Genomic DNA, 27958 nt, shown 5'->3' with positions numbered 1-27958 from the left:
AATAGAAGAAAACTTAATAAACACACTTTGTAACAACTTTATTTTCCTCATGGAAATGTATGGATTTGTTGTTTTTTCGAGATATTTTACTTCTCTTCCTTCTCGCCGATCAATCTGAACTTGAACCGCCCTTTGTTTTTCGCAGTCGTGGGCTGCGTCGTGGACTATTTTTAGGGCTTTTGTCTACAGAAAAAAAGGTTTAATACTCCAGAACATTCTAATCAAACGAAATATATTCTTACTAAGTTCTTTGATAGTGGACTGTGGCAGCCAATCGTAATCAATCCCATCATCAGAAACGGAACCAGTGTTACGCGCAGTTCCGGTCTCCAACCTAAAAGTACCGCAATGTAAAAGGTTTTCAAAAAGCCACCGAAAATAGATTTAACCGTACCTTGAACCGCCACCACGGCGTTTGCCCATTGATGCAAGAGCCTGTTGGCCGAGAACAAGCATCAACACTACGCCGGCGGCCAAGAACAGATATAGGAAGAAAGTTTCACCGTCCAAACCTTCATCAACCTCGACGATGTTAATGGTTTCGTTGAATACCGCTTCGCTAAAAACGCGACCCTCCTGATTGGTTTACACAACGACAAAACAAATAACAGGACTGGGTTAGAGTTGCAGGTCACATTTCTCAATTATAAAAAATTTCCTTCTAAATCTTGAGCAACTCAGTGGTTCGGACAGTTGATAATTAATAATTTCATGTGCTATGTCAACTTGGTTATGTTCATCAATGTTGCTTTAAAAAGGTTTACAGTTTTACACAAGAAAAACTATGAAAACTTACGTTGTTCCTGTAAGCAAGATTGATGGATAGACCAAAAGGCCTTCCTGCAAAAGGCTCAGCAGGGATGAAAGAGTAAGCCACAGTAGCTTGCTGCTGGGGTTTGACAAGCTTGTAGTATTGGATGGCAGAGAAGTTCTGAATCACAAAAGTGTGATCCATTGGATAGTGGAAGGCAGCTTCAACAGTCTCGATGATCATGTCCCTGTTACCCTTGTTGGAGAAACCGACAAGGAACTCGGCAATTTGACCAGCGGGTAGCTCTAAAAAAAAGTCATTTAAAAAATGAGACCTACACATTACAGTACAGTATAGTTGGGTAATCACCTGAACTAGCAGCACCAGCTGGTTTGGTAAAAAGAATAGTAGTTTCAGCATCAGGAGAAGCGCTTAGTTTTCCATCGTCAGAATCATCATCATCAGTTCTACTTCCTTCTTCAGCTACACTTGCCTCATCGGCTGTGGAGTCGGCAATATCGTCGTCATTATCTAGTTCATCTTCTTCGGCATATGCAAAAGGTGACCGCCCTATAGATAATTAGGAGATTTGTGAGTACACTTTTGCGTCACTACATTCAACCCAAACGTAATTACCTGTTGGAACGAGTGTTGCGATCAGAGCAAGAGAAATAAGTAGAATCCACGTTCTGGATAGTAAGCCCAACATCTTGTGATACTTGATGAAACGAACTATTCTTCGAGGAGTAAAACCAAAATGTATGTGTTGGAAAGTTGGGAGACTTTGAAAGGAGACCCGTCACCGTATGTCCATGTGATGAGGTTCGGCCGGCTTGAGCTTCCTCAGAGCTTCCGATTGGCTAGCGAAGCCTCGAAACCCGAATGGATATTTGTGATGTGGCACGCCGTTGCCATATTTTTTAATTTCGTCCTTATGACGTTTCGAACAGGTTGCCTAAAACGAAACCCAAGATTTTTTGAAATGTTTTCTCTACTTTTGTATCTCTTTCTGACTAAATGTTTAACTAAGAATCTTTGACAAACGAATAAAAATTGACTGAAATTGGGAGAACCGTAATAAATCGATTACAATTTGTCGTTTTTCATGGTTGATTACGCACCACCTAGAGGTCCTGTTACCTTCGATAGGAATTTTAACTGCATATAAAACCCTAAAATTAGATAGCTTTTACACAACAATAAGACTTGTAGAATTGTTGGAAGTCGTTATTGTGCCCAATATAGTCCTCGCAATACATAAGTTTATTCGTCTTTCTACATATTTGCCAAAGGCCATCTTATTGGATTATTACTATTTACATCCGGTCTGAATATTATTTTTACTATTACAGATGTGAATGTAGCCAATTCTCATTAAAAATGAACGTACGATTAGAGAGATTTCTTTTATTTTTGGTTCACTGCAACTTGCCGACCAAATCCCTTTCGCCATCTGACGTAGCAATTCGACAGCATTTTTCAAGAAAGTTTCGCCATCTAGCGACGAAGTTGATTAGTGTCTGTCTTTGAGCGCGTAATGAGAAATTAAAATTGGCTTAAAATTTGAATTTGGGTGACTCGTAGAAATATGACATGATACTCGACTGTCTCAAATGTTCCCTAAGGCTTAGAAAACGAAAGTTTTTTATCTAAATTTTAAGTAAATATTTCGAATTTGAAGTGTTGGTACTGTCGCCTCGATTTCGAATACAAAACCATTGCCAACGTCTGCGAGCCATAGTGCACAGTCTACTACGAGGATCCAACCTGACCCAAACCCACCCAAACCCCAAAGGGTTTGTGGTTTGTCCTTGCCTCCCAACCCCCATGTGTCATCATCTTTAACGACGCAGACGTAAATCTGTGCTAATTGAAACGTGGCCATTGTAGTTCTGAGAATGTGACGGACTGATGGCGTTTATAGTCTGGTCAGTAGATATTGTTCTGAATTTCTCCGGAAACACTAGAGAAGTGGCAAAAGCTATCGTTGAATAAGCTATATAGAGGGGGAAAACAATATTTTACGAACATGTTTCGTCGAGGAGAGTCAGTTGGAAGGTACAGTCAGAGATGGCCAGTAGCTCATCTTCTCCACAATGGCGAATTATAGAGCGAATTATTTGCAACGCGTGCTTTGAAATACACGATGGTGATCAACATGTGCCCAAACTCTTGGATTGCTTTCACCACATGTGCAAAGCCTGTGTAGAGGTGAGTCTTGTTCCATTTCTACAATTGGACTTGTTTCTTGTTTTAATTTTCATGTTTGATAACAGAACAGGATTGTAGATGGCAAGATTAAATGTGCTCTGTGCACCAAAATGACAGACTGCCCCAGTGGCAGTTCTGAAGAAATCTATACTGATGTAGACAAAATGGGGTTAGTGGAGCAGCTCTTCAGGATGTGTCACATCAATGCAGTGTAAGTGTAATTTGTGAACATAAATTATAGAATTTGAATTTAATTACATCACAACACATGATATTGTAGCCCATTGAATTTCTGTGACAAATGCAAGGAGGGAGCTGTTGAAGTGTGCAAGGTTCGAATGCACAAGATTTATTACATCACTGAAGATATTAGGAAGTACCTGTTGAAAATCGAGTTTTTGCGGCGAGCGTACGAAAAAGAAACTAGGTTAGTCTTTCATCTGGTATCTTGTCTTTACAGCACAGATTAAAATGTGTTAATTATTTATTTCTTTTTCTTCAACTATCTTGAACAAGGGCGGATTCTGGCCTGCTCAATGCGTTGAACTAAATAGAAAACGGAACCATTTAGATTACCATCTTGACTCGGGGAGAAACCGTTGACTGTACGTATTAGAGTTGGTGTCTTTATCTGCCTTACAGATTCAATAAAAATTTATTATCACAATCAGACTTCCTAATTGTTTCTCGGGGAGAGAAGGGGGGATAAAAACAATAGAAAAGGAGCGGGGGATGGCAGGTCATCTGTCTGACGATGTCTACTTGATGAGAAGGAGGGGGGCCTGAACCTACAACAGTGGGACGTGTATGTTTACGAGCTCACCCTCTTGTCTTACACGGAGAAAGCATTCAGATGAAAATGATTTGGGTGCGCACTCGACCTTGAGCAGCCAGGGGGGTAGCTTCCCTCTCGCTCATTCAATTTGGTACGTTACCTCGGGTCCAGGTAGAAATCCGAGAGCTCACTCACCGTGGGTGTATTATTAATGGAAGCATACAAGAAGAAAAACATAGTGGAATGTGACCGTTGGTCAACTGTTGGCAATCAAGAAGCTTTTTAAACTTGCTCTTCAATTTTAAAGTGTGGTTGAAATCTCCCGCCTCTTAAAAAGAAGGAAAAACAACGAGCCTCCATTAGTCCACTTTTGCGTTTGTATGGATGTTTCTTATGGGTGTCTGAACAGCCGCCAAAAGGCCAGCCGATCATTCTTTTCCGTACGTTTCAAACCCATCATGTCGGTATCCTGACTGTTTTACCTGGATGGATTGTACGTTCGTGTGGCGTCATAATGACTTTAGTAAAAACTGCTTTTGGCTTCGGCTATTCTAACGCCAATGAACTACTTGGCAACTAACACACGAAAATAGAGAAAACGGAAGAGGTCGTCCACCTATTTTTTTTTTTTTTTTTTTTTGAATCTACTTTTTTTTTTAAACCGATTGTGCCGCTAGCGAAAGTAAAAGAAAAATAAATAACCCAATAGCGCATCTTATTATTTTTGCCAAAAAAAAAAAAAAACGAATGTTGCTTTGGTGGCACGCACGCGCACCATCGCGCGTTCTGCTTCATTCCGGTCCGTAGATTTTCGTGTCTTTCGTGATTGGCCCACTCAGGTGTTGATAATTTGCCGCAGCCACCACCGCAACACACAGTCACAGTCGTCCACCAGTGATTCCAGTTGGGAATTATTCTTTTGCTGGAACCCTTTTTTGTTTTTGTTTTTTGATGACAGAAAATGGCTTGATTTTCGAGTAAACTAGCGGCTTTCAAATCGTTTTCAACTATTGTTATTTTTTTTTTTTCAAAGAAAATGAAGCGGAAAAAAAAAGCAAAACATGTTAGAGGGAAAATTTAATAGACTACCGTTTTCTTTTGGCTTTCTAAGGTAGAAAAGAATTAAACCATCTGTTCGACGTCACCTCCCATCTATTGTGGTGCATTCACTTTCTTTGTTCTTCTTTCTTTCCTTACATTTTTTTTTAAGACGTCGGGTTTGTGTTAAAAAAAAAAAAGGGAACACACGTCATTAAAAACTAAATGTTTGGAGAGCAGGATTTGAATTTACAAAAGAAAAAAAAATGAGAAATCTGCGTTTCTTCTCTCTGTTGAATAGGCCACTAAAGTCCGGGTTTGGCCCTAGTGTTGGTAGTCGTCATGATCATAAAATTTTATCGGATAGACCACTATACACACTGGAGGCACAATAATATACGATATACTACCCCACATTTTCTCCTTATAAGAAAAAACGAATCCGAAGGCCGACCCAGAAATTTAAAAAAAAAGGGGGGGGGGGGGGTGTTCCATGTCATCTCGTTGGAGGCACAAGAAACTCCACCATTGTCTAGATGGTGGTTACAAGAGTACATCTAGAAAGTCGGAAAGTTATTTACCTGTCTCTTTCTCTCTCCCCCCCCCCCCCTAGGTGTATGGAGGTACATAATATATACTCGATGATGGCAGTTTGAAAAGGAGAACGAAAGAAAAATTCATGAAAAAACATTTATGTTTTAAACAAGGTTGACCGTTTTTTCTTTTTAACGGGGGGGTTCTTCTTTATTTTAAATAATTCTCTGATATTTCCTCGTGTGTTGGTATTCAAAAAAGAAGCCCGCGGGTTTTCGAGATGCGAGAGAGAGAAAGAAAAAAAAAAAAACAGGTTTTCTTTTCTTTTTTGTTTTTATATGTTCCTTCACCACTCTATACGTCGAATGGTAGACTATCTCGCGGGAAAAATAGGAAAAACAGTGTCTCTGGCTGTTATAAAACCTCAGTCCGAGTGCGCTAGTCGTCCGGGTCGGTCCGTTTCTTCGTTGGTGCGCTCTCCGTTCAGCTTTGGCATTTTCGCTCATCATTTCAAACAACATTATTTTTTTTTTTTTTAAATTGATTAGTCGTGTTTTCGTAGACATAATAATGAACTAAATGTCAAAGGTCAATGGATAACTCTTCAGATTGTCGTATTTACATCATTCAACCCAGTCAGCGATACACATCCAACTAGCTGCTTGTTTACCGGTAAGTTCAAACACCTGCGGTCTTTACTCGCCAATTCTTTAAATTTTATCTAAAAAAAAAAATCACGAAATGAATCAACATTCCTCCGCGTGCATTTCTCCTTTCCCGCGGCACACCTTCGTCAGCAGTTTCGTGGCTCATTTTTTTTTTCACAAAATGAACAGAAATTCCAATTTATTAAATTCTCTTTGTCGAGACGCACGATCATTTTCTCTCTCTCCCCATTCCTTTTATTTTATTATTGCAGTCGTTTCCCAATCAAGTCGATGCAAGTTTTTCCATTTCCGCCATTAAAAAGAATCTCGGCAAGGTATGAAAATCGCACCAAAGTGTGCGTGTTTCTAGCGGTATTCTGACCCGCCGCAACCGACGCCGCTAAAAAACAAAAATACCTCTTTATGTACGGTCCTTTTTTTTTTCTTTAAATCACAAGACGGGCATCTATACATTTTTTTTTTTCCTCAATCAAAACGCGCACCGTTTTTGAAAAATTGTACCTTGTTCCGCGCCGAGACAAAAATGATCCGTTCAAACGAGTTACTTTCGATCTAAAAAATGTGGGACGAATAGACGACAATGGCGTGTCAGCATGTGAAGTTTGGGGTTTTTAATTCAGGTCAAATCATCTGTCACGGGGTGAGACGAAATAAAAAGGGAGAACGTTTTTTTTTTTGAAAAGCTAAATGGTTTCCCCTACCACCGATGATTGGAATCTCTGTTTATCTTTCGTCGTAAACGATTAAAAAGGGGAAAAAAAAAAAATAAATATTCGTGTAAAAAGAGATTGTGCTTCGGGATCCGGAGGCATTGAGAGATGCTGAGACCGTGGAATGGGGTCAAATGACTTATAAGAAAGAAAGAAAGAGAGAGAGAGAGAGAGAGAGAGAGGTCATCTCTATTCTTAACAATATCCCGCACAAGAGGTTTCGTTTGGCCTACTTCAGTTCCGGCTTTGCCTTATACAGCGGGAAAAATTCATGCCGAAGACTCGGTCATGAAACTATCATATGCTAATTTAATGCGCGTTTGTGTTTTGAAATCAACTTCTTTTTTTTTTGCGTACAGTTTCTTGCGACAAACGAACGCGATGGAATAAAACAAAACAAAAACAAGAATCATTTGACTTCAATTCGCCGTGAATTCAGAAAGCGCTTTGATTGCATCACACCGTGTCGATGAAACAAATGCTGAATTAATGCATGAAACAAAAAATTAAAGACGTAATCAAAGGAAATGAAGGATACTTTCCGGAAAAATAAGTTGGTCATAATACAGTATACCATACGACTTGAGGTTGTTTCACAGTTCCAGCAAACGGTCAGCAAAAAAGCAACGGTCAGCAGCATGGCCCTCAGGTGTTTTTGTTTCCATCCTCTCTCTTCTTGTAATAAGTTACAGGGGACCAGAGAAAGAAAGGAGAGATGCGGTCCATCTACGGACGGCAGCTGTCTTGAATATCTCCCCCCTCATTTTCTTCTTCTCCTTTCCATGATTTTTTCTGCCCTACAGCTCACAAGAGGTTGTTTCCCTTTTTGTGCGTTGCGGAATAGAAGAAGAAGAAAAAGCTCATCATTCATCTCGTTGGGGTTTTCATCCCTCATTGGGCCCGCTCACGGGGCCCAACGGATCAGATGGCTGAGGGGACCCCCAGAAATTCGAGAAAATGAAGATCTAAAATAATAATGGCCTGATTGGTCGCCTCCTGCTGTTCATCCGACCATTTTCATACTGTCGTCCATTACGAATTGGCTACGCCATACCCTCATCATGCACCTTTTCATTCCACTACGATGATAATCCCCCCCCCCCCTTCTATTTAAATCCCTACGTTTTGGACGCAGTCCCGCTTTCTCCCCATACCACTCTCTCTCTTCATTGGACGATGAGATAATAAAATAGCGGGCGACACCCCAAAGCGTTTCCTGTATACATCGTGGAATGTCTTTTCACAACCGAAAAAAAAAAATATAATAATTCCTGTACGATTGTATCGCGATTCACTTGCACGTCAACATCGGTCCCCCTCTAAACTGAAATATGGCCGTCTCTTTTCCCCTTCGAAAAAAATATCGGATTATCATAAAACTTAATGCTGAGGATCGCATCGTTCCTCCCTTTTATGGCCATCGGACTGTTGTTGTTTTGTTTCATATGGCGATGACTATATTATTTATCTACACACACGAAAATATCAGCCTGTCCAATCGAAGCATAGGAAAACGTTCCACGCCATTTTTCTATTTACATCAAAATAACAGAACCGACTAAAGAATACATAATATATATATATTTCTTTTTTGAAAAAATAAAAAAATTTCTATTCTATAAACAGGGTCACGAGAAAGAAAAAGAAAAACGGTACAGATGGCAACGACGCGAGATATCGAATCGGAGTTGAAGCGACGGGTGGCGTACCTGCCGGGCGGTCGGGATCGATCGGGTCAGCCATTAATTGTCGTCCCAATCGATCCGCCTCCGGCCGGATTGTGCGGCGCCGGCGGAGCCGTGGGATCTTCAGCCAACGCGACGGCCAACAACAGCAACAACAACAACCGCGCTCCCAATCAGCACGGCCGTGAATTGAACGACTCGTTCGATTCTGATTCGCGGCTGATGACCCGCGGAGAAGAGGAACGATGCCAAGATCTCGATCGGGTCCTACGCTACTTACTACCCATCGCTTTGTAAGGAAACGTTCCACTTTTTTTTTTTTTTAATATTTTTGTAGGTTACTGAAACGTGAAAAGAAAAAAAAATTCCATGTTCGTTGCGTGAAAGAAAAAAAAAGTGTACAAGAAAAACATGTGTGTCCTTTGTGGAATCCAAGACTTCCGACGTGTTTTTTTTTTCTTTTTTGTTGATGACATTTCGAAATGATGTCAACAAAACGAGTTTTTTTTTTTAATATTTAAAAAGTCGTAGACGATTATTTCTCGCTGGATCGGGCGGCGGGTGAGACCGCGGTGGCGGGTCTGGACAAGCTTTTTGCCGTCCATTGATATCTTGATGTATGGTTTGAACATCTTTTCAAAACCTCAAGAAAAACTTGTTTTCTATCGCATCCCTTCTTGGCACTCTGACAAATTTTCATAATTGCTTTCGTCCCCCTTTTTTTTTTCTTTTCCCGACTTCAAATCGAAGCCCTTAAACTATGTAAGCACTTGGGGCCTATTTGAATTCCATTAAGCCTCTAGGCTGAGTATCAAAGACACGCACAAACATCGGGGCAAAAGCAGAAACGAAAATAAAAAAAAAAAAAATAAAATCAGGAATTGAATCCCATTGGCAATTGTTGAAAATTGAACCGTCATTTTTTATTCTTTAATTTCACTATTTTTATTTTTTTTTTCTGATCCCGGGGACGAATAATAAAAAAGGGGCTCGTCGACAACGAAGAGCGTCGTGGTGCTTATGGACGCTCGCCAGGGCTGCTGGCGCCTGCTGAGAGCCTCGACAGAGCAGGTGCAAATCACGCTAGCCAACCACCTGGCCGCTGTTTGGGCCCTGAAGCCGGAGCCATTCTGGGAGAAACAGCACGTCGAGTGCGTTAAAAGCCGACAGGATTGCAAGGTAATATGCAACTGGCCTTTATCGATTTTTGCTGAGCCGTGTGCGTGTGTCGCGGGAAATTCAAAAAACTGAAATGTCTTTTTCTTTTTCTGTTTTTTTTCGGCCAGATTCAGTACATGTCGCTGAGCAAACTGCACAAGTTCGTCGATTTGGATCAGTTACCCGAAGAGCTGGGTGGCCAACTTCCGTACCAACACAAGCAGTGGGTCAAGAACCGATTGGTACGTAATCCGAAACTCTTTTTGATTATGTTGAAAATGTCTACTCAGCCGAACGTGAATGTGTTGGTTTCGAACCATTGGGTGATCAATCGTTTTTCGATACAGAGGATGGAAACGTTCGGCAAACGGTCTCAAATGATCTTGGCCAATCTGTCGGAGGTTCGCGGCCAGTTGGAGCGCGGCTGCGAGCTGCAAAAAAGCGACGGAGGCTTCCGCATGATCGACTGGATGGTCTCGCTCGGAACGCTCTACCGCAACTGCCTCGCCAACGTCCGCAAAGTCGAACAAAACGGTACATTCACGCCTTCTTCTCACACATTCCTAAGCCCGTTCTTTTTCATCCATCGCATAAATCCGTCAAGGTTCTTTTTATCGGCCGCCGCTTTCTCCGTCTTCATTTTACTATCCAAATCTTTTTCTTTTCAATGTTGTTTAAAAAGAAAAAGAAAAAAAAAAAAAACAACAAAAATTTGTAATGAAATGCACATACATTCCTATAAAAAAAAAAAGGGGGAGATGAGACCTACTTTCTCCTGGCCGTCGTTTTCCGGGACCATTCGTTTCGCTTGTCATTATAGGCACGCAGCCATCAAGACAAAAAGATAAAAAGAGGCACTTCTACCTATAATTATGGGGGTGTCCAAAACTTCCCACATAGATATTACAGCACAGCATTTGTTTCAAACGCTTTTAGAAAAAAAAAAAAATATGATCCATTTGAACTTTTCTTTCAAATGATTTTCTTCACCATTTTGGAAAGTCCTTTTTACATTTGAATACGGTGACCTCAATCGTCTAGATGGGTTGATTTGTTTTTTTTGTTTTTTTTTATTACACCAACCACTGGCGTCGTATTGTAGGGAGGAAACTCTACAAACAGTTAGAGACGGATGAAGAATCGGGTTTCCGGCTGGCCAGAACCGACGGATCCGTCACCGAGTACACGACCCAATGTCAGCGGCTTGTTCAGGAAGCCTTGGCCGGAATACGCGGACGCGTGGGCGAAGCTGAACAATTGTACGCCGAACTGCAGTGCGGCATCCAGCACGCACGGGAAATCCGGCGCCTGGAGGCCGGAGTGGAGGCCGTCACAGGTTGGGTGCTGGGACCGGGAGCCGATCTCTTGCGTCAGCTGATTTTGCGCGGTATCGGACAGGATCCCGATTCCGTCCTAGTGCTCCAGCAGGAACTGGAACACCTAGAGCTCAAGTGTCGCGTAAGTCCGTTGTCGTCCATCCGTTCAATTGAAACACAGGAAGTCGATGGCACAAAAACAAACAACGCCCATCGATTCTCCAGTTTTTGCTTTTGTTCCATCATTATCTCCCCCCTCCCCTCCTTTTTGTTCCATCCTCGTTTGTGTCTCATTAGCTGTTCCCCTGTACATTTTTAGGATACCTACGCCAAATACGCGGAAGTGCGCCACAGGTTGGGTTTCCTCTTCCGCTCTCGCTGCATCCTGCCCACCGACATCAAACCGAGACGCAGCTTCATGGATTCCGTTTGCCGGACTTTTGCCGGCCTCCTGGAACGCCGCCGACGCGTCCTCATCACGTCCTACAAATTCCACCGCCTTCTGGCCGAGGTTAGATTAATCATCGTTATTTTCCTTTCAACCCAATTTGCCTCATCATCATAATTAACGTCAATTGCCATGATTATCATAAGTCTACCTTCAGACATAATGATGACGGATTTTTAATGGCTGCCATTGTTTTTACAGTTTCATGTCAAATTGGCTGACGCTTTGCGGGCCGTTCAGTCGTCGGAGGTGGGCGAGGATCCAACTAAAGCTGAAGGTGCCATGAATATGTTGGACGAGTTCCAGCAATCGATCGGTAACGCTCCATTATAACGATATCTTTCACGCCGCAGAGCGAAACGCACGTCATCAACAACATTCTTTTTTTTTTTTTTGGTTAATATAGACGGGCTGTGCGGCGAGGTGGAATCGGAAGCGCAGCGTTTGCTGGACCTGTTGGTTTTGCCGCCCAGAGACGCCGTCGGTCGCGAGCTGCAGGGCTACGACCACCGCCGCGAGAGGCAGCACGTCCAGTTCTTCCTGCGAAGAGTTCAAGACGGCCAGGGCCGGCTCCAACACGCCTGGAGCATGGAACGGCTCAGGTTGCGAAGAATTATTGAAATATCTACCTGCGAAAGAGATTCCCAACAGGTAAAAATAAATTAACACACTCGTATAAACAGATAAAATAACACACACGACATAAACAAAACACCTGTGAAATGTTGTAAGGCTTTGGCGTGGCTCGGCGATTTGTGTAACGTCATGAAAACTTCGAGGGGACGTGTCGGCTGCAATCAGAGCGAAGTCCAGGTGCTAAAACAACAGCAATCTAAATTCCAAGAAACGGCCAGGGTAAATCTGATGAAATGTTTCTTCCCTTATTTTTGTCCGGCTTTAAATTTTTCGTTTTGATTTAGGGAGCTTACGAGTACGGAATGGGATTACTGATGGCCGCTCTCGTTTTACGCCGCTCGGCCGGTTTGTCGCCGGACCGTAACCGTCAATTAGCCGCCATGCTCGGTTCCGTCTGGAACCGACTTTTGGCCGCCATCCGTGAACAGATGACGCGTCTCAGAGTGGCCGGACTGTTTTATCGCGACATATCACAGGTCAGAGATTTTCTTGTTTTTTTTGTTTTTTTTATTCCAGAGTTTGAATTGATTTCCAAAAACGGATTCTCAATTGCAGCACGAAGCCGATCTGAATGATCTGGTTAGCTCTGAGAGTCAGAATAAATGGACCAAGGAGAATGAAGCAGAATCTCCCGATGCCGAGCAAGTCTTCCGCACCCTGGGACGGACCGTCCGGCTTGGTCGGCTATTGCAGCGCAAAATTCTCGAGCCTCTATTACCAGGAGAAGGGTAATTCGTCACACGCTATTGATGAGGGAAAAAAAATGAGCAATAAATTGATTAACGATGTGGAATTTGCATAGATTTGATGGCTGTCCGGAGAATCAACAAGCCGTTCAGGTGATTAGCGAACGGATTAGTTGCGTGACGGATTTAGCCCACCGGTTGGACGTTGCCCTCGGCAACCATTCCGACTCTTACGTCGACGCCTACATCATGGACGACAGCGTGTTCGACATGGAGGAGATCGACGTCGAAGTCGGTTTCGAGGAAACGGACAACATCAGTCACGAGTCCAGTCCCAAGGACGAAGACACCAGCAAATCTTCTTGCTACCAATCGGCTTCGTCCAACTGCAGCTGGACCAGTCTCAGTCCTGGCCACGTCGTGCCCACCAAAACACTGGAACAGCTCGACATGAAACCCATGGACGACTTCCGCGACTACGTCAATTTCACGCCGACACCTTCCAAACTCTTCCTGCAAACTTGCACACCTTCCTCCGGCGTCGGATCGTCCACTTCGGGCGGCTCCATCGGCGGATTGTCGCCCAACTCGTCAGAGGACAGCGGATTCGGAACCGGATTGAGGGTCTACAACGGCAGCGGATCCAGCAAACTCTTCGTCAAGCCGGACGAACCAAATGCGACAAACGCCGACACTACCGGCGTAGACAAGTCCATGAATAAGATGGATGATTTGCTGGGAGGGTCGCGATTCCGCAGCAGCATTTGTTACGCCCGTTCAGCCTCTTGCGATTCACTCTTCTAAAAAAAAATCAAGAAAAAGACTCAACACATTTCAAATGGAGATCATTATTTTGCAAATCACTCAAAGAGTTTTAAATTCGCTTTCGTTTCACCTGTTCATTTTTTCTTTCTTCGTTTCATTTTTTTTATTTTTGTATTTTTCACTTCCATGGTTCTTGTCATAATGCGCCGCACTAACTGTTTGCCAACGTTTTCATTCCTCCAGAGATAGGAATAAATTTATATTATTCTAAAAGGTGTGTGTTTCCAAAATGGTTGGTCTGCAACTGTCAATTTTGGTATATGTCCACGATGGTATATTCAAGGTTTTAGTACGGTTCGTACAAATCAACTGTCGACAATTTTCTGAACGAATCGTAGAAAACAAATTTCGGGGACAGCTAATAAAAAGATGGTGTTATTATAAATAAACCCCGCCAAAATAGACACATGATAATCAAACGTAATGTGGTCCGTCTAGTTACAAACACGATGTTTTCTTTCTATGGGCGTCGTTTTATTGTAAACTCTTGCGACTGCGCAGTGACATCGAAAAACTAGAAACGACAGATTTTTGCCCTTTAACAGTCTTGAGAATATTGCGTTTTACGATTGGAGGTTCTTCGACAACTGTTTCTTCATCTTCTATGTAAATAAAAATGTGTGGAATGCGATATTCAAATCATTAACCGAATCCATTGGTTTTTTACCTTCCGCTGGTCTCTTACGACCACTTGGAGGCGGAGTTACGACCGATGGAACACGATCGCCGTCGGTTTCATTGCTGCTGATTTTCTTTTCAAGCTGTATAAGCTTTCGGCTGTATTCACTCAATAATCTATCTTGCTCGGCAATTTTTCTTCCATAATCAAATAACTAGAAGGAGTAAGAAAAATTGGAAAAGATTACCAAGGATAATAGGATAAAATTGTTGGATTCACATTACCTTAGTTCTGAGATCCATAATCTGCTTTTTCTGACTGTTGATTGTCATGCGATTTTGCTGAACTGCCAATTCTATCTTGAGATTTGACGAGAGGCTGCTTTGATTTGTGTTAGGGCTAGTGAATGAAGCACGGACGAAATTGTTTAGAGTTTTGCTCGCGAGTGGTGTGCAACTGGCAGCGGAGGACGGAGACGGCAAATTCGACTCGCTATCGCTGTCATCAGCATCGGCAAGACAACGGATGAAACGCGGTGAGTTATTACGAATCGCAGTGTTGATCATTTGGTTACGTTTCATAGTGGGAACTATGTGCTCTTCAAAGTGTTCCATTGCCATTGAGGAAATATCTCTAAGTTCTTGTAACAGTTCATAAGACTTGGGTGGATTTTTATGTACTACAACTTCCCTCAGGACTCGGTAACATTCATCCAGTACCTGAAAAAATATAAGGTTCAGTTATCTTTTACACAATGGGTGAAAAAGAAACCTAATCTTACTTTTCCTGGGATGAAACAAAAGACTCCGAGCACTGTGTACTTGTAATAAGTCATTGACAAGAGAGACAGACGTGTTTCAATTCCTGAAAATTAATTTTTTTCCATTAAAAATTATTCCAAATTGCTTCATCCCAAAAAATACCTGTGAGGACATCGATATGTCTGGCAAGAGGGTGTGTCCTTCTTTCTGACTCCCTTCTCGGTAACTTAGCTTTCATTTCTTTGAGGCAACGATTGTGGTATCGTTGTACAGCCAAGAAGCCTTTGTTCAAGATCTTTTGGCACACTTCGTTGAAATGGCGACTTACCTACAATACAGTGAAACATGTATTAACGAAAAGAATGAGACGAGTAGGTAGAAGTAACTGATACCAATCTGAGTTTTGCTATTTCATCATAAGGTAAATGAGAAAGGATTTCCTGGAAAACATCGTCATTGAGCGATAATATAGTGACTTTTTCTTCGTGATCGTCATTAGAGGGACCATGCACTTGAACATTTATGGCCTGTTTTCCCATGTTCATGGAAATTTTATCTCCGATATCCAATGCTAAATCGGTCATTTCTATTGCACTACCGTCCGCCTCTGTGCAACTTTCGGAAAACGTGAAAAGTATAAACAAAATTGTCGACCAAAAACGTCTGCTTGACGGTAGTCGTCCTCGTTCAAAGATGGCGGCCTCATCGACCAAAACAAACTTCCACCTCATTGGTTAGTGGTTATTTTTCATGAAGTGATGGACTCCTGCGGATACAGTGGCTGAATCCTTTTTGCACAAACTCAGAAGCATCATCCCATAAATAAAAGCTTGATACAACTTGGCGATGTGTTAGACACCATGACGAACTTCCGTTTGATTTTACACTTGCGAAACCAATTGACGTAAACGTTCATTTTGGGGTGCCCACAATTTTATCTCGAAATCGACATACACTCATCGCCCAACGGATTTACTTAACATTTTAACCTCGAATGCCTTCGGGGATGAGGATGTTAGATTAACGCATAGATCTTCACCGCAATTCATTTCCTGATGATAAGAAAAGCAGATAGTAAGCAGTTCCCGTACTATCCTTAATAAACACGATGCATCATAGAAGTAAACAAGTTATTACGAATCAGCCGATACTGCTAGACGTCTTTTTAACGTATAGCTTTGCTACACTTTGTCATGATGAGGAACACTAAACTCTTTTCTAACAAAGTATGGATCTGTTTGTTCTTGACCACTGTTTGGGCTTCGATGGTTTGCAGCCAGCCAAATGAAAAGCGTTCACCAGGTAAGACCAGCCCGAATTAAGTTGTATTGTAATATTACATTTTTTAAATTTACTGAGATAGTTATTTAGGTTTAATTTATGCATTTCAAACCTGCGCTTTCGAGATTTTTTACCTCACTTTTTGGCATGGGTTGAAGGAATGCCTGCGAGAATGTAACGCATAGAACCTCTGGGACTTGATGGCATGGAATTCGTGGCTTTTTACGTATGCTTAAGCATGTAGAGGATCACTTAGATTTTTTGCCTTGTTTCGTTGTTGCCTGAAATGTGAACACCAAGTGCCTCCTAGACATTCGTGCAAAGTATTGAGTCAGGAATGACAGTAGCGACTAGAAGAATCTCACTGTCAATTAAAAATAATTTTGAACCAACATTGGGAAACAACAAGAAACATAAAAAATATTTGGGTTAATGATGTCCATGCAATCGTCTAATGCTACGTTCCACCGGGCTTTATAAAACCCGTTGTAATAAGAACGAACGGGAAAATTAGCTTTCTGAATACGTTAGAAGATTTAACATGTAGAAATGTCATTCGACTGTATAATATGGTTTGATCTTTGAATAATAAAAGCATGAATTCACATTATAACACACGTTCCATGTCCGCCCATAGTAGGTATATCTTTAAAAATGAATCCCATGTTCAAAAGCACAAAAAAGAAAAACAAAATTCCTAAACATTTGGAAGGTAATTAAATAACAATAATAAGCAAAAACAAAACAACAAATATAAAATTTAGTTATTTGTTGGTTTATTTATTGTTATTTTCATATCTAGTTGAACGAACGATTTCGGAGGCCGATCCAAAACCTGTCACCACCACTGGAAGGCCATCAACCGATGATTTGATAGATTACGACTTTGACACAGATAATAATGATAGCGAGGATGACGGCCCTAATCCAGCAATGGTACGAAGCATTTCCCCATATCAGACTATTCCGAGCTTTTCATGTATTATCTTACCCATTTTCCTTAGTGTGGTTGTCAAATAAACGTGTAAAGGTGACGATGTATTAATTGTTTAACGTCTCTCCACGAGGCTAGAGATAAACTAATGCCACGGCCGGGATTAGCTAAACTTGTTGTCCCTGGAAACTAGAATAATGTTACTATTCATTTGTTTTTAAAGACATGTAAAGATAAGGTTCTTATCACGGCAACCTGTTGGCGTAAGGGGATGAGTAACTAAAAAAAAAAAGAAAAGAAAAGGAAACAAATGTTTCATTAGAAATTTGGCAAATGTCAAGATCTTCTAGGAAGCCCAAAAGGGCGAATGGTAAATTATAGGTCTATCCAGTCCCATTGTTTCATGACGCCATTGATTTCATTGGCAAAGCAATGCATCATTTTTCGTAGTGGAACAATGCTAGAAGATATCAGCCCAAGTGCATTGTAGCTTCATTCCAATTTTGTTTAATAAATTATTAGCAGTTCATAACCATATAACTTCCAGTTGATGTGTAATCAATGCCTAGAACTCCCATTTCCATTTGCAAGCTTAACTGGAGAGGCCTTAAAAAATTAATTTTTAAATGTGGTTGAAAAGAGACACATTTTTCATTCTGTTCGTTATGTTGCGTCAAAGAATAGCTTAGCTCTACTTATGAATTTTGGTTTTCTTAAGACCCAAAACAGGATAAAAATTTCATGAATTTTACATGGGATTCTCTTCTTACCACAATGTCTGTATGGTATACCCTTACATTTGTAAGCATTTTAAAATCCATATACAACAAAGTCTTTTATCTGCAATGCGTAGAGGATGAACGAGTACTTCACGGTTCATACGGGATTGAAGATATCACACGTGATATGGCAAGAATCTATCCTAACACCGAGCTAGGACGTTGAATGACTTGTGTAGTGATTCCTAGTGAGTTTGATCGGCATGTCTAATCAAATTACGCCCGCATCAAAATGTAAAGTTCTTCCAGGCATCCGCCCCAGAAACCTGAAAGAAACAAATAATAAATTCAATTTCACGGTTATCATGAATTAACCAATTAAAAAATTGATTTCGGGACATAATTGATTCATTGCGTTACCAGTAAAAGGGAAATGCTAATGCTAGGCACTGCACTTTAGGTAAATAGATTAGATTCATTGAAGTGGATCAAGCTGTCAACTGACATGGTCGTTTTCGATTTCAGTTGACTAGTTCAAAATCTTTTCAAATACTGGTTTATTGAAACCAGTGCAAACTAAATTTAAAAAAATAAATACTCAACATTCACCGATATTGTAAAAAAAAAAAATGCATTTTTGTCACGCTTCAAGCATCGCTGCTCAACGCATTTGGGAATCTTGTTTCCCTCATCACGCGCCTCCAAGGTCTTTTCAAGCTGGTTCCTCACAAACCGATGTTTGAAAACACGTTTTTTAACTTACGGCATTCCATTGGTAATACAGATACCATCAACCGAAAGACAATTGCCTGTTGCTAAGAGTCGCTGTCTCGTAAAAAAAGTTGTTTGAACTTGTCGGAATCTGAAATCTGAACGCAACGTTTGGTGTATTGCCAGGGTGAATCGAAATGGATATCTTTATGGACTGCTGCTATGAAATGCCCTAAATCACGATAATAGTTTTAAAATTAACCTTCAATATTTTACCAATGTATGTCACTCTTCTTTACCTGTGTCGTTTCTCAACATTGTTCATTATTCAGCACTTTGTAGAAGCGAATTTTCAATACTGAGAAAGTGAATCATAACCTTAGGCTAAATACCTGAAAACATTTCTCTGAACTATACCATTACGGATACAAATTCCAATCGTAGAACGAGCAACATGGCCTCCCTTCTTAACCTTCATACCCGCAAGTTCAATGAACAAGTTTTTACATAATTTTCCTTTCCTTTGTCACAAACAGATAATTCTGCACGCCTTCATTTGTTTTGAAAAATTGCTATATCGATATAAAGTAATCATGCTAATTGAGTCATGCTGCAAGAATTTTAAAAAGGTGAGTTTAAATACATTACAAATTTGGTGGCATCGAAAAGGAATTTTCGAAATAGGAAGTTAGAAAAAGGATCTCGAGAGGAAGAAGGATCGGGTGTCGACTTGTCGTCAGGATGCATTCGTAATCAGATAGCAGGAACATCAACGGCGAATGGCTGCCTGCGCCGTATCCGACACCTACCAATCTAGATTCGGAAATGAAAGACGTGACCGCATTTCATGCACTAGCTAACCAAGACAAATTGGAAATTGGGCGTTGTCACGACGATTCCACGCATCTACGAAACCAGTGATAACGAGTTTTTATTTTTTCGTTGCCGCTTATTATCAAGTTAAAAAATTTGACTTAATCAACAATTAATGCGTACATGCTTTCAGCCAGGTTCCCTATGCATGTCATTACCCTGTTGGACTCCTACCGTGGTATTTATGAGAGAATAACACAAGCCCGTATCTTGTTACAACTTGGAATGAGACGCAATTCCATTCTATTTAAATGGTCCGCGTACCGTCAAAAACAGCAGGTCAGTCCCACGCTTTCGCCATTGTTATCACTAAAGGTAAACAGGCAAATGCCGGGGGAATAAACAAAAGACGCTTGATCGACCAAAACAGCTGCAGTTTCTGGTTGGGCGCAGTCTACATTGTTGTTTGTTACGTGTGTGGTACATGACCCAGGTGAATTCGCGAGAAACAAACGGTCTCAGTCAAACTTCTTCGCATGTTTCCTATGTGCAGCCAAGAATAACATCACTCTGTTCTTGCTACTGTCGCAGACTATCAGTGTTGCTATTTCCTTTCAGTTTATGTTCAGCCAAAAAATATTCAAAAAACAAAAAAAGGAAATCTTACCTTGTACACTGTAGCATTTTGGGATCGACGACAGCTCTACATAACTTTCAACATTTCCATCATTCCCTAATTTCTTCTATGGGTTTTCAGGTAATCAGGAAATTTTGCACTAAAATCATTTACGTTATTTGTAAATGGTGTACGAACACGATACAAACGCAATAAATCGGACACACCTTACTTCGTAATGCAAATTTGGAAAACGTGCAATGTCATTTGGTCAAAGTTCCCAGAATTGAAGCAGACTTCTTTTCGGTTTCTTAACTAGCAGCTTTGTCCTTGATTTACGTTCTGCAAATACCATGTTTTGTTTGGGCAGTGAAAGAAGACAATGGGCCTGGCTTTAATGACTTATTTTACGTATTTGTTTAGTAATATATGTGTATTACTTTTATTTTATTTTCTTTTTGCATTTCTTTTTTAACATAGTCTCCACGCTGTGTATCGAATCGATGTATGTGTTGAAAATTCTGCGCGGTAGATGGTGCTGAACAGCTAAACCGTTGGACCAACGTCCATTGGCCGGCAATACTTCAGAAAAAAAAAGAAAAGTAAAAAGACTCCCCTTCGGCTGCGACGTCTGCACAGAAGGAACTTCTTGTTTTAGAAATCTCACAAGAGGAGACAATTTCACGCCGGAACTTGTTTCAGTTCGGTAGGAGGTGTGAAGTGATATGGCGGCTCACGGGACGAACGGAAGGGCTCCCAAAAGGCCGAGAACTGATCAGGATAATGCCCAACGAGTAAGTTCCGAGTGTGGTTGATTGCCCCCCTACAAGTTTGTCTCGTTGCGGCTCGATAAGCTGCAAAAGTTTAAAATCGATCAGTTGTGACAAGTCGGCGAAACCTCGCATGACAGCCGGGATTAGCGTTGACGTTCCAACCAGCAGCTGTGATCCATATCAGAAATGTTGTCCCATGTAACAATCAAGCTCAAGCAGCTGCCCATTCTGTCTTTTTTTGGAAATGTGAGCTTTGAAAAGGATTCAACTGATGCTTTGTTTTTTGTTTCTGTTGATCCCCAGAACTGGTATGGTGGAGGTGGAGATCGAGGAGGTGGCTGGGAGGAGGATGGCGGATTCAAAAAGAAGTAAGAGGCAGTAGCCACACACTTTCTGTCGTAATAACTTTCAGTCACTCAGCTGGTCACCACAACCATCAACACCACTAGCACCACTCATCAGAAAGCATTTATACATTTACACTTTCTTAAAACATGGATTGTATGGCCAGGAAGAATAATATTGACATTCTTGTGGGGAAAAACAAACATGATTTGCTTCGTCAGACATTTCACACTTGATCACGGTGTTGCAACTTGTTCTATATACAATAGGGACTTTCCCGAGAACCACATCTTGCTGTTCACCATCGTGAACCCGGTCTACCCCATTACAGTGGTAAGTTTAGCATCATAAACACCCAACAACAAAAAGATGCCCACATTCACAAAACTGAAACCATAGCAAAAATTACCCCCAACACTATCCATGTTCTATAAGAGGGAAGCTGAAATAATCTATTAAAATACTTGTTGAGCAGAAAAGAATAACACGGGCTATTGTTGACAAACATGAAACATGCCGGCACAGTCTTTGACGAAACACGCCAATCAAACATTCGACGTTGCTTGTCTTATACTTTCCTTTTCTCTGCCCTCCCCCCTTTTTTTTTTTTTCTTTCTCCTTCTAGGATGTGCTGCACACCATCACGCAGGCCTTTGGAGACGTCTTGAGGATTGTTATATTCAAGAAACACGGCGTCCAAGCCATGGTCGAATATCCTTTTTAATCAAAAATTGATCAATTAGTCATACGTTTTACAAATTAATAACCAAAACAAATGCCTTAACCGAATGAATTTGCACGTTTGCCAATGTGGATATGGCTAGGGCGGCCAAAGAAGGCCTGGACGGGGCCGACATTTACTCCGGCTGCTGCACCTTGAAAATTGAATACGCCAAGGTTAGTTTCCATTTCCACATATCTTTGATGCATCCCTTTTTTTTTTCTTCCATTTCTTTCCCTAGCACAGCATTCGGTAGATATTCAGGTCGTCATTCATCTGGCGTCGACTTCTTCGGGCCGGCTGCCAGGAACATTATCTGCCTCTAGATTTTGTTCTTTTTTTCTCCTTTATACCCGGGGCACCTTATTGGAAAATGTTGACATTCTTCGTTTTGGGGTGGTGTGGAGGATCGAGAGATCATGACAAGAGAGACGACACGCTTCTTTTTCTTCCTCTACTCGTTTGCCATGGAGCAGGGCTATTCTTAGCTACCTGACCCCATTTACATCAGTCTCTGTCTTATCCCCTTATCTTTTTCTTCCGCTTTACTCCCACCCATTTCACGAAATCTCCTGCCTCACATTAGCCTATGTTTTTTTTCTTGGTTTTTAAGTCAGTTGTTTAAATATTGTATTTTCTTTTTGAAAAAGCCCACCAGGTTGAACGTCCATAAAAACGACTCGGAGACGTGGGATTACACGACACCAACGCCAGGAGCAGGTATTTGACTAGTTTTGAAAATACGGCGTTGTTATAATTCATTTTTAGCTTTGTCATCGTGCGGGTTGGGGCATCGTTTGCTGTTGTTCTAATAAAATGTCGTGACATTGCAGATTCACAAAGACAGCGACCGGCACCGTTATTACCCGAACCGGCTGGAGGACCTCAAGGATTCAGTAAGAATTCTATTGAATTTAGTTTCCCAAACGAATGGCTGTTTTTGAGTGAGGGTTGGGCGTTCTTTAAATAGGAGGATCACCCGAATATGGACGAACAGCGGAGCGACATGAGAACGGGTTCGGCGTCCGGCAGGGGCGTGACGGTGCCACGCCGAGGTTCGACTATGAGGAAGGCGGTGGAGGAGCCGGTGGGCGATTTGGAGGTGAGCCATCACGGTCCATTGGAGGTGGAAGACCTCCCGGCCAGAGGTTTGGCGGTCAATCGGGGCCTCCCGTTCAGAGCCGGAGCTCGCGGGGGGTCGTCGAGCCCACCGACGGTCCCCAAGAAGGCGCCGTTCTCATGGTCTACGGTCTCAACATGGAAAAGATGAACGCCGACCGGCTGTTCAATCTCCTCTGCCTTTACGGCAACGTATTCAAAGTAAATGAGTAAATGACAGTTCCAATTGCTGTTGGAATTAATATTCATTTCTCCTTGTGATTATTTGAATGATAGGTCAAATTCCTCAAGACGAAAGAGGGTTCAGCTATGGTCCAGATGGGCGATGCCGCTTCGGTCGACAGAGCCATATTCTATCTGAACGGCCTCGAATTCTTCAACACGAAAATGAACGTCAAGTAATGAAATCATCGAGTTTGTAACTGACGCCCTAGATTTTATTTTTTCATTTCTTTTTTCTTTAACTTTGGGGTTCGATCAGTTATTCCAAGCAGGCCTTTTTGGCAGACGTATCAATGCCGTACGACTTGCCGGACGGCACGCCTTCATTCAAAAGTTACGTCAATAGTAAAAACAACCGATTTCTCAACCCGGACATGGCGTCCAAAAACCGGCTGCAGCCACCCTGTAAAGTGCTACATTTCTATAATACACCGCCCGGTCTCACCGAGGAGGACCTGCGCAAAGTCTTTGAGGAAAACGGAACGGCTTTCCCCGCCGAAGTCCGGCTTCTGCAGAACAAGAGTAACATTCATTTTGATTTTCTTTCAGAACACCCCACCCCTCACCTCATTTTTTTTTTGTTGTAACGTTATCCAGGTGAGAAAAGTTCGTCTGGTCATTTGGAGTTTAGTACGCTGCAAGAGGCCGTCGAAGCGCTCGTTATCTGCAATCACATTCCCCTTTCCGGTGCCAGTAAGTTGAAAAAAATATTGATTTCATCCTTGTTTCTTTGCTTAACGTATTTTCTTTTTTTCAAAAAATTTGACAGATGTCAAGTGGCCCTACACGACGAAATTGTGTTTCTCGACACCACGCCCCGGCCAAGCCGAGCAAACACAGTGATAAACGTCAACCCACCCTCCCCCATCTACAAGTTTAAAAAAAAAAATCAGGAGCTTGACCAAAATTCATGTTTGTCGTTTTGAAAAACAAAAGAATGACGACTAATTTTTTTTTTTTTTTTTTGCATACAAATTTAGAAAAGAGTGTTTTGATTATATGTGGCGTAACCACCTAACTGAAGCAGTGAAAAAAAAAAAAGAAGGCAAGATAATTTTTGTTACACAAATCATCATGTAAAACATATACACGAGTCGCGACAGATGAGATGCACTACCTCCAAATTCAGAATTAATAAGTCACACTAAACCGAAAGAGAGAGAGAGATAAACGTTCTTTGTGTTGATTTTGTTTTTTTTTTCTTTTGTTCTTATCATTTTTCGTTTTGTTTTATTTACAGTACATTTCTTCCCCTTTCTGCATGCTGTGTTGTCTTTTTTTAAATTTTCGTTTTTGACTGCAATTGTTTTGACAGATTGGGGTGACTGTTGAAGAACGAAAAAGAAAAAAGTAAAGTACACACACGTCTTTCCTATATATTTATTTCACTCACAACGACCGTTTACCCAGCTGCAAAAATGGAATCAATATTGACAGCGAGTCTAGCAAAGTGAGGCTCAGGTAGTTTCGCATATCCGAATGCCATTAGTTCCGAACATTGCGAACGTCTTGCGATGCTCTGCAAGCCTTTGGTAACTATTGCAAAACTGTTTCGTTTTTAGTTAATATTTCTTGCTTTCTCTTTTTTTTTTTTTGAACTTTCAGGAGTTGTCACCGTGACCGATGGCCATTTCCTGTGCGCCAGTGATATATTTCAAGGCCTTACTCTTTGACGGGTCATAAAACACACGCAAGTGAAACTAGCGACAAGCGGACAAAGACCAACACCCATTCTTTGGTAAAAAGCCGTCGTTTTTCATACAAACGCGGTTTTTTACAGACATTTTACGGTGGGGCAGAAATAAGACAGAAATAGTTGGCCAGTAATGTTCCAATTACTGCGGGCTAGACGAGTGTTATATCGCCGACACGGTAGGATGCGCATTTGGCGAGCGGACTGATCCGACGGTGCATAACAGTTGCCAATTATCACGGTATTGTAACGAGGAAGATCAAATATGAGGTTGGGTTTTCTTGTTGGCCGAGTCGAATGGGCGCTAGTCCAACTGTATCCCGAAATTGACCAATTTGATTGCACAAAAGTTTTGAGGTTCTCCTGATGGCGTGTTGTGGCGGTTTTCAAATAGCCAATGAGGCCGTCCCAATTGACTTATGGCTCTGCGTGACACGAAACACGGAGCGCATCCATTCGACCCATTTTTTTTTTTATTCTTTTGTGCGTCCATTAAAAATGCGAAGAGTCACCCTCCATCATTCAAGACAATATTTTATGCCGTTCCAAACAATTCCAAAAAAAAAAAAAATGAGGTGCTAACAATAGGGAACAGAAAACGTAAATCGTCTCTCCTTTTTTTCTTGTTGAACAAGGCAGTTTTGGGTCAATCGAGGTTTTGCTATCAGCACAAGAGAAATTGGACTATTGTTGACAATCGACAGATGGCATTCGCTTCTCAATTCCGGTCAAGGGCGTACGGACCCGTGTCCGGTCTTTTCGAACTTGCGCAACCGTACGTACGTGAATGCGTCATCATAAACACAGACGTTCGTCATCGTACAAACAAATATAAATATATATTTTTTTAAATGACATTTTTTTTTAAAAACAGAGCGCGCTTTTCAAATGTCAATATCTAGGATCGACGTTGTTGATGCTAATCGAGTTCATTTGGGGCACGTCGTCCTGCCCACTGTCCTGACTATTGTCCTTCCATTTCTTATAATAACCTGCCATTTTCAAATGAAATCAGTAACATTATTATTATTAAATAAATAACAAAATGTTATACCAGCTGTTTTGACTAAGATGATGCCCCAGCCGAGTGACCAGCACCAGCCAACGAGACAGAAGAGGATGGTGAAAGCCTGGAAGATGCCAACAGTCAGGTTGATGATGAAAGCCAGCAACCTGTGCTCTACCGTCACTTGGGCAGAGAATCGTGGGGCTCCCAGACAGATGCCCAACAACCCACTCATTATGGTTCCTGGAGACCCAAACAAGGTAAAAGCCTTCCTTACTTGGAAACAAGCTGATGAAGCATGCAAAAATACATTTTATTTTTTTCATTGCTTTCTACATTTACCTGTTCCAGGAAGGAGGCCATTCAATACTAAACACATCCAAGCAAGACCTTGTGGAAGTATCGGCAAGGCCCCCCTCGCCAGAGATGTCCTCTCCACCAATGCGAGTGGTATCCGCCGGAGTCTCTAAACCGACGTCACACACATTTAAAAGAATAAAATGCACTGAGATGAAGAAACTGCTCACTCCTCGAGGCTACACACGGCTAATGTTTTTACATCAGCTGGGAAAGCCCAAAAGCCTGTTTTCAACAACCTTGAAGGTGGGTTAAAAAAAAAAAAAAAAATAAAGCCTTGACAGTCCGTCTCCACCCCTCTCTTTTGGCCGTTTTAAGTCTTTTATTTTTTTAGAAAGTGGTTTTTCTTTTTATCGATTTTCAGAGTCAAGCATCAACGCAACTGCTGTGCAACATAAAAACATTCAACTCGTGACGAAATCTACCCTTCGGTTTTGTAATCGGAGTTGTTTTGTTTATTTTTAATTTACGTGTAAAATTTAAGCTACCCAGGATTTCCGGCGGCTGAGCTGCTCTCGCTGAGAGAATAGAAGACGGGCCGATTTTTTAACAACAGGTCGAGGTGAGCGGATCTTAACCGGAGGTTGAATCAGCGAAATTTGAATGACTGGATCATCTTCCTCTTCCGATTCGTCCGCCGTCTCCTCTCGTTTATGAGATCCGTTGCCGAGCATCTCGTCCGGCGCTTGCGATCCATCGTTGGCCGCTTTCAATAACGAATTTTCCTTACCGAGCTCTTGAGTAACACCGACCGCCTGTTCTGCCCGTCTGCCCGCCGGTTTCCTACCGGTTTGCGTTGTGGTCCGATAGAGCCGTTCGCCGCTCGTTAGCCGTTCGAAAACACTTGCACCGCCAGCAGGTGCCGGCTGTTGGCCATCGGCGGCCGTCGATTTAGCGTTTTTATTGGGACCACTTTTAGCGACGTTGCCACTCGCCGGTTTGCCGGCCATCCGTCCCGTTTTACTCGTCTCCGCTTTACTCACGTCCGGCACTCGAACGTCCTTTTCTTCGTCTATTTTGGGTGCGGCTCGTTTGCCACCGTAGGCCAAACGATTGAAAACGCCTTTCTTAGCCGCCGGTTTGGACGGTGTCGTCTCTTCGCCCGTCTCCAAGTCCGTCACTTTCAGTGGCTCGTCCTTACGGACCATGATTCAATTTTACATGTCAGTTTCACGTCCTTTTTTTTTTTTTCGTGGTCTAAAAAACAAGACACGAGGAACTTGTGACTCGATGTAGGACGTACGCCGGTTACGACTGGTGTGAACCGAAACTATACCCGACACAGGTTATCCGGTGTCACGAGGTTAGTCGAGCGGCTGCGCAAAAGCTTCCGCACAACGATCGTTCCATAAGGGGAGAAATAAAAAAAAAAATTCTTGTTCTGCCCTATCATGGAAATCGAATAATAGCCGGCCGATTTTCAAGAACAGACGTTGTATAAAGTGGTCGTTTTATGTCTACCTGCTTTAACTTAGAAGAAAACGCATGAAATTGAGTGAACAAAAAAAAAAAAAAGATAATCGATAAAGACGCTCGCTGTCTGTTTATTCAAAGTGTATATTTTAGGAAGGAAAAGAAAAAGTTAGTGGATGATTTCCGACGGTCGCAGTTCGTCATAATGGCGTCGCGTGTTCAAAAGCCCCCCTTTTTTTTTTCCCTTTGAGTTTCTTTCAGAACTTGGACGTGTATCACTGTATACGTTAGTTATACTGAACTCCCCCCCCCCGCCGTGAACTATACAAGCGATGGCCGGATAGCGTGAAACGGACCCTCGGTACGTCTGTTGCCACACACAAAAACTCAATCGATACTATAAGGATGCGTCGT

At 41.9% G+C, this 27958-nt stretch overlaps 7 protein-coding genes across 9 annotated transcripts; 4 read left to right on the top strand and 3 right to left on the bottom strand.

The window, feature by feature from the left end:
* Nucleotides 1-23: 23 nt before the first annotated feature.
* On the bottom strand, nt 24-26072 carry LOC130703318 (translocon-associated protein subunit alpha-like). The gene is made up of 7 exons (XM_057524803.1): nt 26063-26072; nt 1388-1565; nt 1121-1321; nt 797-1056; nt 395-576; nt 243-334; nt 24-183 (listed from the first exon to the last, which is right to left on the bottom strand). The coding sequence occupies exons 2-7, from the start codon at nt 1458-1460 to the stop codon at nt 110-112; spliced, it is 882 nt and encodes a 293-aa protein (XP_057380786.1). The 5' UTR covers nt 1461-1565; nt 26063-26072; the 3' UTR covers nt 24-109.
* On the top strand, nt 2575-3629 carry LOC130703326 (E3 ubiquitin-protein ligase trim-21-like). Its single transcript, XM_057524806.2, has 4 exons — nt 2575-2962; nt 3028-3173; nt 3243-3389; nt 3479-3629. The coding sequence occupies exons 1-4, from the start codon at nt 2822-2824 to the stop codon at nt 3510-3512; spliced, it is 468 nt and encodes a 155-aa protein (XP_057380789.1). The 5' UTR covers nt 2575-2821; the 3' UTR covers nt 3513-3629.
* LOC130703060 (SEC14 domain and spectrin repeat-containing protein 1-like) lies at nt 5764-13654 on the top strand. The gene is made up of 13 exons (XM_057524681.2): nt 5764-5981; nt 8314-8665; nt 9359-9551; nt 9659-9772; nt 9878-10064; nt 10633-10988; nt 11166-11357; nt 11496-11610; nt 11701-11945; nt 12027-12149; nt 12215-12406; nt 12486-12658; nt 12733-13654. Exons 2-13 carry the CDS (start codon nt 8346-8348, stop codon nt 13418-13420), a joined length of 2898 nt encoding a protein of 965 aa, XP_057380664.1. The 5' UTR covers nt 5764-5981; nt 8314-8345; the 3' UTR covers nt 13421-13654.
* Nucleotides 13693-15465, bottom strand: LOC130703261 (F-box only protein 28-like). The gene is made up of 6 exons (XM_057524784.2): nt 15214-15465; nt 14984-15149; nt 14842-14924; nt 14345-14779; nt 14109-14274; nt 13693-14043 (listed from the first exon to the last, which is right to left on the bottom strand). Exons 1-6 carry the CDS (start codon nt 15403-15405, stop codon nt 13916-13918), a joined length of 1170 nt encoding a protein of 389 aa, XP_057380767.1. The 5' UTR covers nt 15406-15465; the 3' UTR covers nt 13693-13915.
* Nucleotides 15568-17185, top strand: LOC130703330 (uncharacterized). Of its 2 annotated transcripts, XM_057524809.2 has the most exons (3): nt 15604-16123; nt 16740-16814; nt 16905-17185. In XM_057524809.2, exons 1-3 carry the CDS (start codon nt 16015-16017, stop codon nt 17120-17122), a joined length of 402 nt encoding a protein of 133 aa, XP_057380792.1. In that variant the 5' UTR covers nt 15604-16014; the 3' UTR covers nt 17123-17185. The 2 variants fall into 2 exon arrangements, 1 of the variants encoding a protein (XP_057380792.1); XR_009004635.2 differs by lacking the exon at nt 16740-16814 and having other exon boundaries at nt 15568-16123.
* LOC130703332 (heterogeneous nuclear ribonucleoprotein L-like) lies at nt 20394-24261 on the top strand. Of its 2 annotated transcripts, none has more exons than XM_057524812.2 (12): nt 20394-20689; nt 20972-21036; nt 21283-21346; nt 21639-21724; nt 21814-21910; nt 22385-22454; nt 22568-22630; nt 22705-23054; nt 23130-23251; nt 23335-23597; nt 23673-23768; nt 23845-24261. In XM_057524812.2, the coding sequence occupies exons 1-12, from the start codon at nt 20621-20623 to the stop codon at nt 23916-23918; spliced, it is 1419 nt and encodes a 472-aa protein (XP_057380795.1). In that variant the 5' UTR covers nt 20394-20620; the 3' UTR covers nt 23919-24261. The 2 variants fall into 2 exon arrangements, with proteins under 2 accessions (XP_057380795.1, XP_059353271.1); XM_059497288.1 differs by lacking the exon at nt 20394-20689 and adding an exon at nt 20840-20866.
* On the bottom strand, nt 24939-27281 carry LOC130703293 (uncharacterized). Its single transcript, XM_057524787.2, has 4 exons — nt 26620-27281; nt 26117-26240; nt 25823-26017; nt 24939-25760 (listed from the first exon to the last, which is right to left on the bottom strand). Exons 1-4 carry the CDS (start codon nt 27277-27279, stop codon nt 25660-25662), a joined length of 1080 nt encoding a protein of 359 aa, XP_057380770.1. The 5' UTR covers nt 27280-27281; the 3' UTR covers nt 24939-25659.
* Between the last annotated feature and the right edge of the window lie 677 nt (nt 27282-27958).

The sequence above is a fragment of the Daphnia carinata genome, chromosome 10, assembly GCF_022539665.2.
Source record: "Daphnia carinata strain CSIRO-1 chromosome 10, CSIRO_AGI_Dcar_HiC_V3, whole genome shotgun sequence".
Classification (NCBI taxonomy): domain Eukaryota; kingdom Metazoa; phylum Arthropoda; class Branchiopoda; order Diplostraca; family Daphniidae; genus Daphnia; species Daphnia carinata.
Note: the sequence above shows the minus strand (reverse complement) of the source record. Positions and strands in the feature narration are given on the sequence as shown.

Coding starts and splice junctions, on each gene's coding strand:
- LOC130703318 (XM_057524803.1), bottom strand. CDS start 1,460: ATGTTGGGCTTACTATCCAGAACGTGGATTCTACTTATTTCTCTTGCT. Junction 1,322..1,387: donor CGCAACACTCGTTCCAACAG/GTAATTACGTTT, acceptor AATTATCTATAG/GGCGGTCACCTTTTGCATAT. Junction 577..796: donor ATCTTGCTTACAGGAACAAC/GTAAGTTTTCAT, acceptor TAAACCAATCAG/GAGGGTCGCGTTTTTAGCGA.
- LOC130703060 (XM_057524681.2), top strand. CDS start 8,346: ATGGCAACGACGCGAGATATCGAATCGGAGTTGAAGCGACGGGTGGCG. Junction 11,358..11,495: donor TCCACCGCCTTCTGGCCGAG/GTTAGATTAATC, acceptor TTGTTTTTACAG/TTTCATGTCAAATTGGCTGA. Junction 12,407..12,485: donor TTTATCGCGACATATCACAG/GTCAGAGATTTT, acceptor TCTCAATTGCAG/CACGAAGCCGATCTGAATGA.
- LOC130703293 (XM_057524787.2), bottom strand. CDS start 27,279: ATGGTCCGTAAGGACGAGCCACTGAAAGTGACGGACTTGGAGACGGGC. Junction 26,241..26,619: donor TCAGCCGCCGGAAATCCTGG/GTAGCTTAAATT, acceptor ACGTCGGTTTAG/AGACTCCGGCGGATACCACT. Junction 25,761..25,822: donor CATCTTAGTCAAAACAGCTG/GTATAACATTTT, acceptor TGAAAATGGCAG/GTTATTATAAGAAATGGAAG.
- LOC130703261 (XM_057524784.2), bottom strand. CDS start 15,405: ATGACCGATTTAGCATTGGATATCGGAGATAAAATTTCCATGAACATG. Junction 15,150..15,213: donor AAATAGCAAAACTCAGATTG/GTATCAGTTACT, acceptor ACTGTATTGTAG/GTAAGTCGCCATTTCAACGA. Junction 14,275..14,344: donor TTATGGATCTCAGAACTAAG/GTAATGTGAATC, acceptor TACTCCTTCTAG/TTATTTGATTATGGAAGAAA.
- LOC130703326 (XM_057524806.2), top strand. CDS start 2,822: ATGGCCAGTAGCTCATCTTCTCCACAATGGCGAATTATAGAGCGAATT. Junction 3,174..3,242: donor ATGTGTCACATCAATGCAGT/GTAAGTGTAATT, acceptor ATGATATTGTAG/CCCATTGAATTTCTGTGACA. Junction 3,390..3,478: donor GCGTACGAAAAAGAAACTAG/GTTAGTCTTTCA, acceptor ATCTTGAACAAG/GGCGGATTCTGGCCTGCTCA.
- LOC130703332 (XM_057524812.2), top strand. CDS start 20,621: ATGGCGGCTCACGGGACGAACGGAAGGGCTCCCAAAAGGCCGAGAACT. Junction 22,455..22,567: donor GACACCAACGCCAGGAGCAG/GTATTTGACTAG, acceptor GTGACATTGCAG/ATTCACAAAGACAGCGACCG. Junction 23,598..23,672: donor CCGGCTTCTGCAGAACAAGA/GTAACATTCATT, acceptor AACGTTATCCAG/GTGAGAAAAGTTCGTCTGGT.
- LOC130703330 (XM_057524809.2), top strand. CDS start 16,015: ATGATGAGGAACACTAAACTCTTTTCTAACAAAGTATGGATCTGTTTG. Junction 16,124..16,739: donor AAATGAAAAGCGTTCACCAG/GTAAGACCAGCC, acceptor GTCCGCCCATAG/TAGGTATATCTTTAAAAATG. Junction 16,815..16,904: donor AATTCCTAAACATTTGGAAG/GTAATTAAATAA, acceptor TTTCATATCTAG/TTGAACGAACGATTTCGGAG.